This window comes from Aspergillus mulundensis (assembly GCF_003369625.1).
Source record: "Aspergillus mulundensis strain DSM 5745 chromosome Unknown scaffold_3, whole genome shotgun sequence".
NCBI classification, from domain to species: domain Eukaryota; kingdom Fungi; phylum Ascomycota; class Eurotiomycetes; order Eurotiales; family Aspergillaceae; genus Aspergillus; species Aspergillus mulundensis.
The window spans coordinates 2,656,657-2,673,781 of NW_020797891.1; the positions used below are offsets into that span (position 1 = coordinate 2,656,657).

Here is a 17,125-nt window from a genome sequence, read left to right on the forward strand (position 1 = left end):
CGTATGATGTGAGGATGTGCTGGAGTTAACGGCAAAGAAGCCCTCAAGGTCCCCAGATCCATGTCATATGGTCATTGAATGGACACTCCAAGTTTCTGTCATCACGTGTTGTTTATTTTTACGGTACATCAGACTACTCTAACCTGCATTACGCCTCGATGGAATCAGCTAGGCCAGGCATAAAAAACCTCCAAGCGTGAATTCTTTGGTCCTCATAGCTGTAACTGACTCTTGAAGACTTGATCATCCGGCACCCTCCCAATATATGTTGCTACGACAATGACCAGAAAGATTATTCTTCCACTCTCATTGTTCCTAGCAGTTCAAGCAGTCCAAGCAGTTCAGCCCTCCGCTCCTAACCCTGTCCCAGTGCCACTGCGTGAACTGAAATGGGGTCAACTCAACTTTCTTCATACTACAGACACCCACGGCTGGTTGGCAGGCCATCTTTCGGAGTATGAGCATTCTCTTCTTTTCATACAAGGCTAACTTGCGTAGACCGTCGTACTCTGCAGACTGGGGCGACTATGTGTCATTTGCTACTCGCATGCGTGAGGTAGCCGAAGCTGATGGGCGTGATCTGCTTCTAGTTGACACAGGTGATAGAGTGGAAGGCAATGGTCTCTACGACTCATCGGATCCCAAGGGCATATACACTTCTGAGATCATACGCCAACAACCGATTGACGTGCTGTCGCCTGGAAACCACGAGCTGTATAAAAAGACCACGGCCGAAGCCGAACTCCAAGTTACCGTACCTAACTTCCATGGCCATTACCTGGCATCTAACATCGATATTTATGATCCCGAAACTGGAGAATTGGTAGCATTGGGTCCTCGATCCAGGAAATTCACCACAAAGAAACAGGGCGTTCGTGTTGTCGCCTTTGGGTTCCTTTTCGACTTTACGATGAACTATAACAACACTATTGTTCAACCGGTGGAGGAAACAGTCAAAGAGACTTGGTTTCAACAGGTTATCAAGGACCAGGAAGTGGATCTTTTCTTAGTAATAGGCCATGTTCCAGTTCGGTCAAAAGAGTATGACGCTGTCTTCAACGCGATTAGACAGCATCAAGACACGCCTATTCAGTTTTTCGGTGGCCATCTTCATATTCGCGACTGCCACCGGTACGATCCAAAAGCCGTCGGCCTTGCGAGCGGTCGATTTATGGAAACAATTGGATTCATGTCACTCGATGGTCTTTCTACCGAACGCAATCAGTCAAAGCCCGAGTCGGTAACCTTCGAGCGAATGTATATCGATAACAATCTCTTTTCCTTTTACAAGCACACTCACCTCAATAAAACTACATTTCCTACAGAGAGTGGCCGCAATGTATCTCGTCTTATCCAGCAATATCGAAGTACCCTCAAGCTAGACGAAATTTATGGCTGCATACCGAAAACCTTATGGATGTCGCGAACTCCGTGTGGCGCTACGGATAGCATATACGCCTGGTTGCAGCAAGCGGTACTCCCAGACATGTTGGGTGACGAATCCCGCCGAGGGAAACCGGCCTTTGCTATTTTCAACACTGGCGCCATTCGGTTCGACCTTTTTGAGGGGCAATTTACTCGGGACTCGGCATTTATGGTTTCGCCATTTACAAGCGGCTTCCGTTACCTGAAGGATGTTCCCTACGCTCAAGCGCTGCAGGTTCTGGACTTATTGAACCAGCAGCCACGAATTCTGGCGGCGTCCGAAGCTGCACCTGGATTCTTGCCCTGGACGCTTGCACCGCCGGAGCAAGCTGCACGCACCCGCCTCACTAGATTCGTTTCCGATATTCCTGTAGATCAAACTCCGATGTCTAGTGACGCTCAATATGATACCATACCCGGATATACTACGACAGATGATCTTGGCACGGATGGTGATGATACGATCCACTCCGTGATTGATTTCTACGACGTACCGAATTGCATAGGTGCCTTGGCACCTCATGCGGGTTCTGCTGTACCAGAAACAGTGGACCTTGTCTACATCGATTTTATAGAGCCTTATGTGGCCTTGGCAGCCAGTCAACTTGGGCTCGCTATTGACGTCCCTCACGAAAGCGATGTTTACATGCCCTCCACTTCATTCACAGATGTTCTTGTAGCCTGGATAACGGCTAACTGGGGCTGTACATAGTTGGTTCTGATTTTACATAGCTGTACTAATCAACAAACGTGAGCAGGCCCTTCCCGCCCCTGTATCCACTGAGAGTTCCCTGCGCAGCTGTTGCAAGTTCGTAGCCTTCGGTGTCCCAGCTCCATTTAGCTTCTTCCACGGGAATATCCTTGAACTTTCCTGCTCGAGTTAATTGCAGGATATCTTTGATTGTGTTTTCTTTGAGTTGTGGGTTTTTGTCGCCCCATCTGCTTACCCAGAAGCCATCAAACACCAGGTTCTTGAAGATCAGAAGGCCAGAAGGTAAAGCGACAGGCTGCTTTGACATCGCGCCATATGTAACCATATGTGAGCCCGGCGCCAGAACCTTCGCCAGGGCAGTGGCGTTTTTCCCACCAACACAGTTCAGAGCCAACCGAATGGGTTCTTTGCCTTGCTTAGTGACTTCCTTGACGATGTTCTTGAATTCACCAGAGAGCAGCTCAGACTCAGTGACCACCACATTGGCTCCTAGGTCTTTCAGCTCTTGTTTCAAGGCCTCAGTCTCTTCTGGCGTATTGCGTTCACGAACAACATTGATTGTCTTGATGCCCCATTCTCTCCCGAGCTGGATAGCAGCACGGCCGACGCCACTGTTTGCGCCATTCTGTATGAGCCATTCCTCCCCAGCGCGCATCCAGTCCCAGTCGCAAAAGTCCTTGATCATCCGGTATGCGGTAACAGGGTTCACACTAACGGTACTGACTTGTAATGGACTGAGTCCTGTCTGGTCCTCAATCTTAATCAATTGCGACTCGTCCATCTGAGCGTGTGTGCGCCATGTACCCTGTCCCGTACGCTTCATGATAACCCAGTCACCCTTTGTGAGATCTTTGACCTCGGACCCAGTCCCAATAACCTCGAACGCGCCCTCGTTACCGCCGATAGCGGAGGGCTCTGGTGTACCAAGGGTCGTCTCAAAAAGGGGCTTGCTTGGGTATACACCTTGAATCTGGTTTACATCGGCGGGGTTCAGCGGCGCCGCAATGAGGCGGAGGTTGACCTGCGTCCCATTGGGAGCGGAAACCGAATGCTTGTGAAGTCTGCCGAACGTTAGCTTACCCTTTTATTTAACGAAATACGTACTTCAGGACATCTTTTGGTTCTCCGTATTTAGAGTAGACCAGCGCTTTGGCTTGTATATATCCGTATGCCGAAATGTATCTCCGACCGTCAACCCGCGAATTCAACCCTGAGCTCCGGCAGTGGCGCGCGGCGGTCGAGGTTAGGGAGGACGGGATGCGAGACGTATGAAACGGCGAGCTGACACAGCGTGAGAACATAATGAGAGGTTGTTGAGAAGAAAAAAACAGCTTCGAAGAGTATGTCGAGAGCAGGAACTGAACAAGATCGACCATGACGTCGTTTCTTACCCTCGGGCCGACGGAGGTGAGAGCTTCCGGCGTTCCACAGCTTAGGTACCGTAGACTAGGTAGTGGTCTAGCTAAAAATGCATACTTGCAATGATCTGGTACAGTGCGACTTAAACGCGAGGTACCGTAAATGCGATTCGTCTTTCAAAATTATGTATTAGCCTGCGACAGCAAATATACTGGTCTCTACCCATGTCTAACCTCAATACTCGTCACTCAGCGAAGTGACAGGTACAGACCGGTACTGCTGAAGCACGGGCCACCCGCGGAATTCGGCCTCTGATTGTCTTGTCTGGTTATCATTCTCCTTAAATCATGCGACCGGCCCAAATGTCACTCCTGCTGGAAGCTGAGAGATATGCCGCTAATCAGAGTTCCCATATCGCACTCAATGCCTTCATATCCCCTTTGCCCCGGCAATCCGGACAGTGGCACAAGCAGGCGAAAGATGCGGACCTTCGGGCGAAGCAAGGTACGGCTTGAAGAGCTGATATTTGGATACTAACACACGCAGGGAACCCCAAGTCTAAGTTAGACGGCCGACTCATCGCGTTCAAAGATAATATATGCACACGCGACTTTCCCACAACGTGCGCCTCGAGAACACTTGAGACATTTACGAGTCCGTTCGATGCGACGGTAGTTCAGCAAGTAGAAGATGCCGGGGCCATCGTCGCCGGGAAGACCAATTTAGACGAGTTTGGTATGGGATCTCATTCCGTCAATTCGCACTTTGGCCATGTCAGGAATCGCCGACATCTCTCAGCGGGAGGAAGTTCTGGTGGTAGCGCAGTTGCTGTCGCTACGGAACAGTGCTATGCGTATGCATCCTTGACTGAAAAAAAAGTATCCTAGTCTAAAAACCGTACAGCTCACTAGGAACGGACACTGGCGGATCAATTCGCCTTCCTGCCGCGTACACGGGGACTGTTGGCTTCAAGCCTTCATATGGGCTGTTATCTAGATGGGGCGTTGTTGCATATGCAAACTCATTAGACACGGTTGGTATCCTGGCCAAGCGAACATCAGTGGCTCGAGATGTCTTTGGTATGTCCTCCCCTAATGGTATGGCTTTGCTGACCGGTCCACAGACGTCCTTAATAAGCACGACCCTCGCGATCCGACAAGCCTCTCACCGTTATCAAGGTCCAGGGTGCTCTCAAAATTGAGCGCGCCTCATCTCTCCTCCCGCCTCAAATCTTTACCCCTCCGGATCGGCGTTCCGCTCGAGTATAACATCTCTGAACTGTCCCCCTCAGTGCGACAAGCTTGGTACCGCTCTCTGGAGCGTTTAAGCCAGCAGGGCCACACCGTTGAGCCTGTATCGCTGCCTATGACCAACCATGCCCTGTCAGCGTACTACATACTTGCCCCGGCCGAAGCGTCTTCAAACCTGGCAAAATACGACGGCGTCAGGTACGGCACTCAATTCACAAACAAGCTATATGCGAAGACTAGAGGCGCAGGATTTGGCCCAGAGGTCAAGAGACGAATCATGCTAGGTGCATTCAGTCTGAGCGCCCAGGCCATGGACAATTACTTTGTTCAAGCACAGCGCATCCGGCGTCTCGTTCAGCGTGATTTTGATGCCGCTTTCAGAGCAGCGCATCCGTTGGCTGCTGAGCCGCCATATTCTCAAACCGGAGTCGATGTTCTCATCTGTCCGACCGCACCGTCACCACCACCATCCATCAACCTCACAATAAATGGGGCCGGACCTTTGGATGCCTACATAAATGATGTGTTCACGGTGCCTGCCAGCTTGGCCGGTCTTCCGGCTGTTTCTGTTCCTGTTTATGGCGATGATGCTGCTGGCAATCAAGGAAGCGCGGGGGTGGCTGGTATTCAAGTAATTGGCCAGTATGGTGATGATGAACTTGTGTTAAAAGTCAGTGAATTGCTGGAGGGATGTGGACTGTAAATCTATGTTGTTTGACTACTGCACGGTTTACATTTCAACAAGCACACGATTGATGCGTATTGGCAGACTAGTCATATGCTTTATCCCTGTGAGACTATATCAAATTCCATTCATAGGAGTATCCTCCGGTTCTGGCATGTCAAGGTTTGGCATGCCGAAGCTCATATTGTCTTCAAGGGTAGTCTGGCTTGCATCTTGGTCTGCGAGTTTGATATTGGCGCTGTTACTTTCCGCAGGAGCAGTAGACAGGGTAGTGGCAGGGTCATAAGCAGCGCCGACACCACCTTTGAGGATGTCCGTGCCTCCAACAGCCCCAGCGCCGACGCCATCTTTGAGGATGACCGTGCCGTCCACGCCGCCCCAGACAAGCATTGCTTCCACCTCGTCTACGATGTCCGCCAAGACATCTTCGACGATTTGCTCGTTGAACCGCTCTCCTATTCCTGCGACGACTGACGCGCCTTTGTCTGTTTCGGACGGTGGACCAAACCACCAGGGCGCTTGGAAGCGACATTCAACAGCACCGCCTCCGTAGCAGCTGACAGCCGGGTAGTACCCGACCATACCGTCATCCGCATTCTCACGCTCTCCGAGCCCGAGGTTGTTGGTGCCGTTTGCCAGTCTGCTAGCGGGTGGGAGAAAAGCATACAGGTCCTTGAATGGCGTCCCCATCTTGATGCCATTTTTGAATATTGTGATGCTCGAACCGGGTAACGTACGCAATGACGGATCTTCTCCGTTCATAGGAGACGGTGGGCCGAACGCTGGTGTTTCTTTGAGATTAAAAGCGTAGTCGCGCAATTGCTTGGTAGGGAAGACATTGGACTGTTGCCAACAGAAGTCATTCTTGTAGTGAAAAGGTATGCGGTCACGGATAATGTTGACGCCTCCAATATTGGGTGCGCCGCCTTCAACAATTTTTCTATGTAGTGAGAGCGACGGAAGGGTGATGAGCATGCCAATGACATCGCCTTCGCGTATCGATTCACCCTTTGGGAAGAAATATTCGCACCGCATGCGATTGACCACCTCGCCGTTCACATCACGAATCCCATAACCGTAACAATCGACCCCTACATTGACGTCAAGATCTGCTTCCCGTCGAGCAAAACCAAGACGCACATGACCCCTTGTCGGCGGCCCATTCGATGCTGCTTTAGAGTCACTCATCATACCACTAATGATCCGACCTTCATAGTAATAAGTCCCTTCTCGCGCGCATACATTAGCACGTGCCGTATGCCACGGGTCGTTAGTTGTAACTGCAAGGGCATCCTTGGAGAATAAAATTGCAGCCGGAGAATCCTCGAAGCTAAATCGAGCGTAGTAGGGAGGAACATCCGTCTGGCGGTATTTGATGTGCGCGAAATCCGCGTCCGCTATGGCATAGCTATAGCGAAAGCCGTTCTTGTTGGTTAGTTTATCAACAACCTCATAAAAATCCCAACTTTGGCCGATGACGCCGGACATCTTGCGCACCGCAAAACTCAGCTGGCGAGGTTGAGGAGGTAGTAGATCCGAGCGCCTAGGTTCACCGACCGCAATGGGTCTTAGGATGCCGAGTTCAGAACTCGGGACTGCGGTAGCGATACACAATTTCTTCTTCGGAGCATTCTCTTGGTCCAGTCCCTTGGCCTCCCTCTTCTTACGGCTATCCCGTTTGTTGCGTTTCGACCTCCCGCTGTCAGGTTGGCCAGAGGCGGTGTTAACGTCCAGTAAAGGCCTGCCGTCCAGTAAAGAGACATTTAGAGCAGGCACTGTTACCGGATGTAGGACGGGGGAATTGATGCTGGAGGATGGCGCGGGAGATCCGGCCGCATGGGTAGATGCCATGATCGGAAACTCGTTACAAGACAGGTGTATGGCAGTGCCGTCCGCGTGAAAGCAACCACACCGTGCACGCAGCTTCCCTACCTTCCGCAAGGGCCACTGTATAGGTTATAAAAGCTGTAGTATGCTGCGGAGCCTCAACCGCAAGTGGTAAGAGTAATTCTAGGAGGACCAGAAAGTCATTGAAAGACTCAGATCTGTGCAAAGTTGCTGCTCCTGACTGCTGATGAGAAAGTGGCAGGGAGAATGATCCGGCAAAAAACAAGGGACGATCCGATATCAGTCGCCAATATGCAGCTTGTATGGAGGGGCTTCATAGGCGGTGAACCGATAACGAGCGCCCAAAAAAAGTTTCTGATTACATGATCTACAAATTTACACACAACTTGCAGCTTCGATTGAGTTGCGCCAACCGGCTTGGTCATTGTGCGACAAGTACTGGATCAGAGTATAAAAGCGATTTTTTCGCGAACAAAAGCAACATGCCCAAAGCGACGTCCTCGCGGGCTGCCGCCGCTGCCCGCCGACACAACCCTCTCGCTGAGGATATTATTGGCACAGGTCACCTGCGAACGGCCCCTACCAAGAAGAACAAGCGCAATTCGCAGGCAGATGGAGAGCAGGAGGATGGAGAGCGTTTTGTGGATGCGAAAACATCCCGCAAAATCTTACAGATCGGACAAGAACTTGCCGACGAGGATGCCGCCGAACAGAAAGCCGCGCGGGGAGTGATTCCAGAGCCAGCGAACACGGCATTTGATTTCGAGTCACGATTTGAGGATGAAGATGTATTTTCAGATGAAGGACAGATCGAGGAGTGGGACGATGAGGAAGAGATCGAGGAAGTGGTATTGTCGCACCCGATCCTGAAAGACGGTCAATTTCTAATATCTCTGACAGGAGGTCGACCCGAATGATCTCGATGTGTTCCACAAGTTTGTTCCTCGAGGCGATGAGGATCCAATATTCAACCCCAGCGGGCCGGAGTCTGGCGGCCAGACCACAAATCTCGCAGACCTCATTTTAGAGAAGATCGCGGAGCATGAAGCAAAGCAGGCCGGAAACACTGGCCCTATAATTCAAGGCGGAGGCCTGCCGGAAGACGCGGTTCAAATACCTGCGAAGGCTGTCGAAGTATACGAGAAGTGAGTCTGCCCTCACCCTGACTGATGGTTACTGACAATGATCAGAGTTGGCATGATCCTTTCTCGTTATAAGTCTGGACCTCTGCCGAAGCCGTTCAAAATCCTCCCTACTGTTCCGAATTGGCAAACGCTTCTTTCAATCACCCGGCCTGAGTCATGGACGGCCAACGCTATTTACGCTGGAACTAGATTATTCATATCCCACAAGCCTGCCATTGCGCAGGAGTACATCTCAACAGTCTTGCTTGAACGCGTGCGCGAGGAAATCTATGAACAGAAGAAACTCAATGTTCACACTTACAATTCGATGAAGAAGGCCCTCTACAAGCCGGCATGTTTCTTCAAGGGGCTGCTATTTCCCTTGGTTTCGAGTGGGACCTGCACTCTACGCGAAGCTCACATTGTCTCCTCTGTCATCGCCCGCGTCTCCATCCCTGTTCTACATTCGGCAGCTGCATTACTTCGCATGTGTGACCTTGCTGCCGAACAGTCCATGAAGTCACTGGAAAGCACTGGTGCGGTCAACACATTTATTCGAGTCTTTCTAGAAAAGAAGTACGCCCTCCCATATAAAGTTATCGATGCTCTTGTCTTCCATTTCTTGCGGTTCCGCGCGGCCGAGGAAGAGGATTCAATGATGGACGGATCGTCGAAGGCATACAAACTCCCCGTCCTCTGGCATCAGTCACTCCTTGTCTTTGCCCAGCGTTACCGAAATGATATTACCGAGGATCAGCGAGAAGCTCTCCTGGACTTGCTTTTGGTTCGCGGACATAAGGACATCGGACCTGAAGTCCGGCGTGAGCTGTTAGCGGGCAGAGGAAGGGGTATTGTCGCACCCGATCCCGAAAGACAGGGTGCTCTTGATGCTGGAGATGACACAATGGATACCACGTTATAACCCTACCATCCCGGCAGTTGGCTGTTTCCTAGATACTCCTGATTCTGGTAGCCCGGATGGGTGGCGTTACATAATACTTAGCCGATTTCCAATGTGCCTACTATATTCCCGTTTTCAAGATATCTTAGTCATCGAGCGCTGGCTTTCTGGTACTTTGTAGTCAAGCAAGTCGTCAGGGACATTAGAGAGGTTCTGCCACGTAGGCATCGATTCACTTGGCCCATGCCTAGAAATCAGGGAGACTCAAGGAGGGAAGGGGACTGATAACTTAAGATTTTTATATCCACAGCGTGAATGCCCCTTATTGGGGTCCCGGAGTCAAATTCCATAATACCTAAGTGAAGTGGTCTCTAGAGTCGTGGTGGACGTAGTAGACTGGCAATGTACTCTGTACTAGGTGTAGAGCCCCTCGCCCTGGAACTTGGAAGGTTGCCTTGTTGCCAGCAATTCTGGAACTCGTTGTAGGGGAAAGAACGACACGGTGGCGAGGTCACGTGTTTTACCGCAGTAATCAGTAGTTAGTTGTTTTCTTATTTTTAGTTTTTAAATATATCCATTTTTTATAAAGTAGTTCCTACTATTTATTTACTATAAAATTATAAGTATTTCTATAAAAGTATTATTAATTATAATAGCTAGTAATATATTTTAGTAATTACTTTATTAAGCCCTTTTTAAGTAAAATAATAGTATTACCTCTTGCAAGATAATAATAAAAAAAAGTTTTTAAAAAACTTTATTTATTAAAAAAAGAAAGCTAGCAAAAAATATTACTATTTTTTATTTTTTTATTATTTTTAAAGCTATATATTATTATCACCTTTATTACCTTTATTATTATTTATTATTATTTATAAAAATTATTTTTTTTATTATTTACCGCTGTCCCCGTGATGTTATAAAAATTAAAAGGTAAAATTAAAAAAAAATATTATTATAATAAAAAACTTTAACTTTACACTAGAAATATTAAAAACTTTATTTATAAATTTTATATTATTATTAATCTTATATAAGCTAGGAAAGCTTTTTAAAAATAAATAAATTAATAAAATACCTGGCCGCGAATTAATATTTTTAAATAAAATTAAAAAAATATAAATTTATACCTTAACTAATATATTATATTATAAATAAGGAAAAACCTTAGTAATATAAAAAAAATCTTTATATTATTATAATAACTTTTACTAGCTTATAAAATTTAGTAGACTAGTTTATAAAAACCCTTATTAAAGTAAAATAAATAAATATAAAAATACTTTATAATAAGCTTAGGGAGAAGTTTGTAAAAAAATCTTAATTATAATATTATAATATTAAAAAAGATTATAAAGCTATAATAAAAAAAATTAAAAATTTAAAAAGTATTTTAAAGTAATATACAAGCTAAAAATATAGCTACTAGTAAAAAAAAAGTACTAGGTAATTTTATTAAAAAAAGTAATTAAAAAATTAGTAAATATAATATTTTAAAAAGTTTTATTAAAATATATAAAATTAAAAAAAAGAATAAACATGCTGGTAATACTTAATAATATTTTAAAAATAGTTACTAAATTAAAAAAGTAAAAAAATTTAATAAAGTAAATTACCAAGAAATTGCCGGAGGAGCTGCATATTAATAATATTAATATATAAAACTAGTAAATACAGGAGTTTATAAAAATATAAATAAAAATTATTAATAGTATTAACCACTACCTAGCGGCTATTAAAAAAGGCTAAGATAAAGAAGCTAGTATTAAAAATACCCTAGTGTGAGTCGCGTTTATATACTGCGGTAAGCTTAGGAGAACATGAATTACTATAATAAAAAAGGTGTTATGTATTTATAGTAGGAATTAATTACTAATTTTTTAAATTAAAGTTTTAAGTTAAACTTAATATTTTATATATTATATAACTAGCTATTACCTTAATATATAGCTAGTTTAATACTAAATTTTTTTATCTAGTGGCCTTAGGCTACTAAATTATATTATTATAATATTATATAATTATAATATTATAATAATAATAATAATACTTTTTTTTAGGTAATTACGCCCTTGTAATTTATAAATTTATATTTTTATTTTATAAAATATAATTTAAATTATAAATTTTATTAAGTGTTATAAAATAAGTTTTTTTTTAAGTTTATAAAATATTATAGTTTACATGTAATTTATATTTAAAGTTAAATATAAAAAATTAATTTAATTACCTTACTTTACTTTTAAATTTAAATATAATATTATTACTTATAATAGCTAGGTATAATATTTTAGTTTTAATACTAAAGCACCCTTATAATTTTTTTTTAAGTTTTTTTATAACTTAATTAAAAATACTTATTATAAGTATATATTTTTTTATTATATTTTTATTACTTTTTAATTATTTAATTATATTTTTAAGGTTAAAATACCTTATATTTACCTTTTCCCGTGCTTTTTAAGTATTATATTATTTATTTTAGTAATATTAATTACATGTTAGTATTATTAAGCCTGTATATTTTATTTTATTTTATACTTAATTTTTATAATAAAGCTTTAAGCTTTAAATAGCTAAATTTTTTTATTTTTACACTTTTTTAATACCTTTAGCAGCTTTTTATAATATATAATTATTTTATTTTAGTTATTAATATATTATTATATTAGTTTTTTATTTACTTTTTTTTTATATTTTACTACGCACTTGCCTTTTTAATTTAATTAATAAGCTTTTTATATTTAGCTTTTATTATTTTTATGTTTTTAAAACTATTTTTAATAATTAAATTAAATATAATTTACTTTATTATAGCCTTTATTATACTATATATTTTTAATCTTATTTTTTTAAGGTTTCCCACGCTTGCCCTTTGCCTTATATTTTTTTTATTTTAATATTTAATATAATTTTATATCACGCTTTAGATATTATTATTAATAGTTATTTATTTTATTATAGTATTTTATTTTATATTTTTTTATTATAATAATTAAGCCTTAGTTTTAGCCTTTACTTTTTATTTTATTTTTAGTATATAGGGATTATATTTCCCTGCCCTTTACTTATATATTAATAACTATTAATATACTAGCTATTAAAATAACTTAATTTTATTATTTACATGCCTTTATTATTATTAGTACTATTATTACTACCCCTACCGCCCCTATTAATAAGGCTTTTATTAATATTTTTTTTACTAGCCCTGGCCCTGGCCCCGGCCCCTGCTTTTATAACTTTATTACTTAATTTTTATATATTATAATATATAATATATATTATTATTATAGGGTGTTATAATAAAAATATATTTATTATAAATATTATAACTAAAGCCCTTATTTGCAGTACTTTAGTACTGCAATTTAAAGGTCAGTTCCGGGACCGACTGGGTTGGCAAATTTTGACTAAGTAAATTCTGCCACTTTAATTAGCCGCCCCTTTAACTAATCCTATAAATAGCTACTTAAAGCTAAAGTAGTATTACATGGACCTACGCTTTTTTACTTTGGGATAGCTTGGCCCTTTACACGTGACCTACCATAGCCCCCTGGGCTGCTATCCGCACCTTCCCCGTCTCTAATATAGAGTAATAATAACACCTATCCAACAAAACAACCTTTATCCTCCAAAGGATTAAACTAAATTGCTGCAACCACTTAGCACGCGGGCTACCAGGGTATTTTATATAATTATTTAAGGGGTAAAAAGTACTAGTTTTATTATAATAATAAAAGGGTGCTTAAGTATTATATAGTTATTAATATTACCTTAATAGGTAACTAGCTATAAAATATTTTTAATATTTTTAATATTATTAATATTATTAATATTATTAATATTATATATATAAAAGCTAGTAGTCCACATGCTTATAAAAAGCTTATTACCTTAAAGGTAGCTTATTAAGTATTTAAAGTAGCTATTAAGTAAATTATTATAATTAATAATATATAGGTGGTTAACCCTGTGGGCATGGTTATACTTATATTTTATTTTATTTTATAAGTTAGTACCCCCCTTAATAAAAATAATAATTTATTATATAAGTTAGTTTTTTCTTATAGTGTTATTATGTTTTAATTTATTAATTTATTATAATAGTTTTTTTTAAGTTTTTAAGCTGCTTTTTAGTACTACTTTAATAATTATAGTTTTTTTATGCTAGTGCGGCCTTGGCCGCTAAGCATATATTTATATATTTTAATTTATATTATATTATACCGCTAATATTTTTATAAATTTTTATTATTTTTAATATAGGGTTTACTACGCCTTACCACTTTTAAAATTTTTTATTAAAATTATTTTTATACTAAATATTAGTATTAGCGCCCTTATAAGCTTAGTTTTTATTTTATATATATTAAATATTACATGCCACCTGGCTTAGCCACTTATTTAAGTTTTTTATTATTTTTTATTTTATTTTATATTTATATTTTTTTATTAAAAGGCCCTGCGGGCGCTACTAATTAATAAAAATAATATTTTTTTATAAGTGCGCGTAGATTATAAATATAAATATTTATATTTAGCATTTTTTTACTTTACATAATTTATTTTTATAGGTTTTTTTAAAATCTTTAAATATTATAGTTTTAGCTATATAAGCCTTTAATTTTTATGTATTATTTTTTATATTATTTTATTTTTATTATTTTATAAGGTATTATACCTTACCTTTAAATTTATAAATATTAAGAATTTCCTTAATAAAGTATTTTTTCTTGCTATTTACTAATATAAAATTAATATTTAGTACTTAAAATAAGTTACCGCGGTAAGGTTTTAAAAGTATAATATAAAAACTATTATATAGTTATTATATATTTAATAAAAGTAATAGCTTATAAAACTATTTTTTTTATTTTATAATTATTAAAAACAAGCTAATAAGTATTTTACTTAATTTATAATTTAGCCTTGCTAACTTAATATTTTTTATATAAAGTATAATATAATCATTAATTTTAAAGCTTATTTTTATACTTTTTATTATATTAAATTATTATAACTTTTTTTAACTTTTATAGTTATTTTTTTAAATTCACGCGGATTTTTTTAAACTTTATAGCTTTTTAAAGTTTAATTTTTAATATATAATTAGGCCCCTTAATATTAATATATATAATTACTTTTAAATTTATAAAAGCTTTAGTAGGTATATAACCTATAAATTATTTATATATATTATTATTTATAAATTATACTATTTTAATTTATTATAATTAATTATCCTAGTACTAGTTAATATAAATATAAAGGTAATATTTAAAAACTTGGTTTTACCTTTTAGTTTAGCTATTTATTTATAGGTAATATATAGTAAATAATTTTTATTTTATACCTAGGTAGTGGCTTAATATAGCCTAAAATATATTAATAAAAAGACTTTTATAATTATTAACTATATTTTTTAATATATTAATAAAGTAAAAAATATTATTTATAAGGGTATTTATAAGTTATTTTATGTTAATATTTTTTAAGTATAAAATATATTATATAAATTTAGTATATATTTTAATTATTACTAAAATAATATTATATACATGCTTATTATACTTTATAAATAATAAACTAGTAATAAAGTTTATATTAATTTATTTTATAAGTGCCCTTGGTAGGCTTAATAATTTTAATAATTTATATAATTTATACTTATAAATTATAATTTATTAGTAATTATTATATTTTTAACATGTTTTTTAATATGCTTGGTTATGTTTAGCTAATAATATTTTTTAAAAATATTTATAATAATTATATTAGTACCTTAATACCCATTTTGGGGCTTATTATAATTTATTTTTATAATTTCTTTATAAAGTGCTACTAATTTTAGTATATAAACTTAATTTTTAAAGTATAATAAGCTATTATTTATTACTTTTTAATATTTAAGGTTTTTTTTTATAGTTTAAATTTATAAGATTATTTTTTATTTTTTTAAACTTTTTATTATATTTTTAGGCTACTTAAAGTAATTTTATAATACTTAGTTATAATTTATTTATATATAGGTTTTTATTTACTATAATAGCTTGTATATTAAGTTATAATTTAAACTTTAAGTATAATAATAATTAATTATTTAATTATTTTTATAATTTATAAAAAACTATCCTGCCTGCGGCTTTTTTCTTTTTTTTAAAAAAAAATATAATTTACTTTTTTATTTAAAGTATTTGCCGGGTTTTTTACCCCTAAATAGCATTTAATAATAAAGTTAAAAGCTATAAGTTTTTTAACTTATTATACTTATTTTCGCGTTAGATTCTTGGTTATTATAAATTATTATAAATTATTATAATTTATAAGCACCTTAATAAAAAGTTTACTACTTTTAAAATAGTATTTTTAAACTTAAAAGTATTTTATAATTACAAGTATTTTAAAGTTATAGATTTTATACTAGGTTTTTATATTTTTTAATTTATAAAATTAAAAGGTAATTAAGTGTTACTATATATTTTTTATTAATTAAAATAATACTTTAGTAATAGTATATTCTAAAATGTTAGTTTATAATTATATATATAATTTTAAGTTAAAGTATTATAATAATAGCTATTTTATAAATTTAAGGTGTAATATATTAAATACCTTTAAAACCTTTTTTTAATAGGTATTTTATAACTATATTAAGTTTTATAAGGTTAAATAGTACTACCACAACTTAGCTATAATTTTTAATAAATTTTTAATAAAAGCTATAAAATCCTAAAAAATACTACTTTTTTTACATTTTTTAGTATTAGCTACTTTATAATAGTCTAAACTTTTTTTAGTTTTATTTTAATTTTATTAATAGTTATAATAAAGCCTAAAAAGTTAATTTTTTTAATATAAAATAAGTATTTACTAACTTTTATATATAACTTAAAATTATGTAGCTTTTTAAAAATTATTTATATATATTATTTATGTTTTTTTTATTTTCCAAGAAAATAATAATATTCTTTAAATAAGTAATATAAATTATATTAATTAGCCTAGCTAGGGCGTGATTTATATAAAATTAAAATATTACTAGCGCATTTACTAATTTAAATAATATAACTTAGTATTTATAAAGTTTAATAAAAAATACTTATTAAAGTTACTAATTCTAGGGGTATTATACAAATATTTAAATAATTTTATATAAAAATTAAGTAAATTAAAGTTAAATACCTAATTATTTTTTTTATTATAACTATTTAAGCTATATATATTTATATAATAGTAAATTAATAATAATTTAGTAATAAAGTAGTAAAATATTAAATTTTTAAATAATATAAGTTTATAAAGGCTTGCAAAAATTAAGCTTATATATTTATTATTATTTTTTTATTTAAAAAAGTTTATAATAGCGGTAAGTTAAATTGAATAAATAATTTACTACCTAAACTTAATATATTTTAAAATATATTTTTTTTTATATAATATAAAAATAATATTTTTAAAGTTAGTATCTACGCATGGTATTATAATAATCAATAGCTAGTTATTTTTTTATAGGCTAATTTTTTTTTATTAAATTAGCCATGTTATACTCGTATATTAATAAAAATATTTAATATAATTATATTAAACCTTTTAAAAGTCCTGCCAAAGTACCTATTCTTTTTATACCTAAAAAATAAAGGCTTATAATTATATATTAATTATTAAGGGTTAAATAAAATAATAATTAAAAATTAATACCCTTTATCTTTTATTTTAAAAATTTTTAACTAAATTTTAGGAGCAACCCGCTACAAGAAAGTTAATTTAAAAAATACTTATTATTATATTTAGGTTTATTAAAAAACTAGTAAAAAATAG

The 17,125-nt window shown here is 36.2% G+C and overlaps 5 protein-coding genes across 5 annotated transcripts; 3 read left to right on the forward strand and 2 right to left on the reverse strand.

Annotated features, from left to right (window-relative positions):
* Positions 1-279: 279 nt before the first annotated feature.
* DSM5745_04315 (uncharacterized protein) lies at positions 280-2,137 on the forward strand (the record flags this gene model as incomplete). Its single annotated transcript, XM_026746331.1, has 2 exons — positions 280-455; positions 499-2,137. 2 exons carry the CDS (start codon positions 280-282, stop codon positions 2,135-2,137), a joined length of 1,815 nt encoding a protein of 604 aa, XP_026605327.1.
* A 25-nt stretch (positions 2,138-2,162) lies between these two features.
* On the reverse strand, positions 2,163-3,438 carry DSM5745_04316 (enoyl-[acyl-carrier-protein] reductase; the record flags this gene model as incomplete). Its single annotated transcript, XM_026746332.1, has 2 exons — positions 2,163-3,198; positions 3,242-3,438. 2 exons carry the CDS (start codon positions 3,436-3,438, stop codon positions 2,163-2,165), a joined length of 1,233 nt encoding a protein of 410 aa, XP_026605328.1.
* Positions 3,439-3,858: 420 nt separating this feature from the next.
* On the forward strand, positions 3,859-5,449 carry DSM5745_04317 (glutamyl-tRNA(Gln) amidotransferase subunit HER2; the record flags this gene model as incomplete). The annotated part of the gene is made up of 4 exons (XM_026746333.1): positions 3,859-4,000; positions 4,043-4,349; positions 4,400-4,575; positions 4,620-5,449. 4 exons carry the CDS (start codon positions 3,859-3,861, stop codon positions 5,447-5,449), a joined length of 1,455 nt encoding a protein of 484 aa, XP_026605329.1.
* A 99-nt stretch (positions 5,450-5,548) lies between these two features.
* Positions 5,549-7,282, reverse strand: DSM5745_04318 (SPRY domain-containing protein; the record flags this gene model as incomplete). Its single annotated transcript, XM_026746334.1, has 1 exon — positions 5,549-7,282. One exon carries the CDS (start codon positions 7,280-7,282, stop codon positions 5,549-5,551), a length of 1,734 nt encoding a protein of 577 aa, XP_026605330.1.
* Positions 7,283-7,761: 479 nt separating this feature from the next.
* On the forward strand, positions 7,762-9,325 carry DSM5745_04319 (snoRNA-binding rRNA-processing protein ENP1; the record flags this gene model as incomplete). Its single annotated transcript, XM_026746335.1, has 3 exons — positions 7,762-8,127; positions 8,180-8,424; positions 8,470-9,325. 3 exons carry the CDS (start codon positions 7,762-7,764, stop codon positions 9,323-9,325), a joined length of 1,467 nt encoding a protein of 488 aa, XP_026605331.1.
* Positions 9,326-17,125: the final 7,800 nt, after the last annotated feature.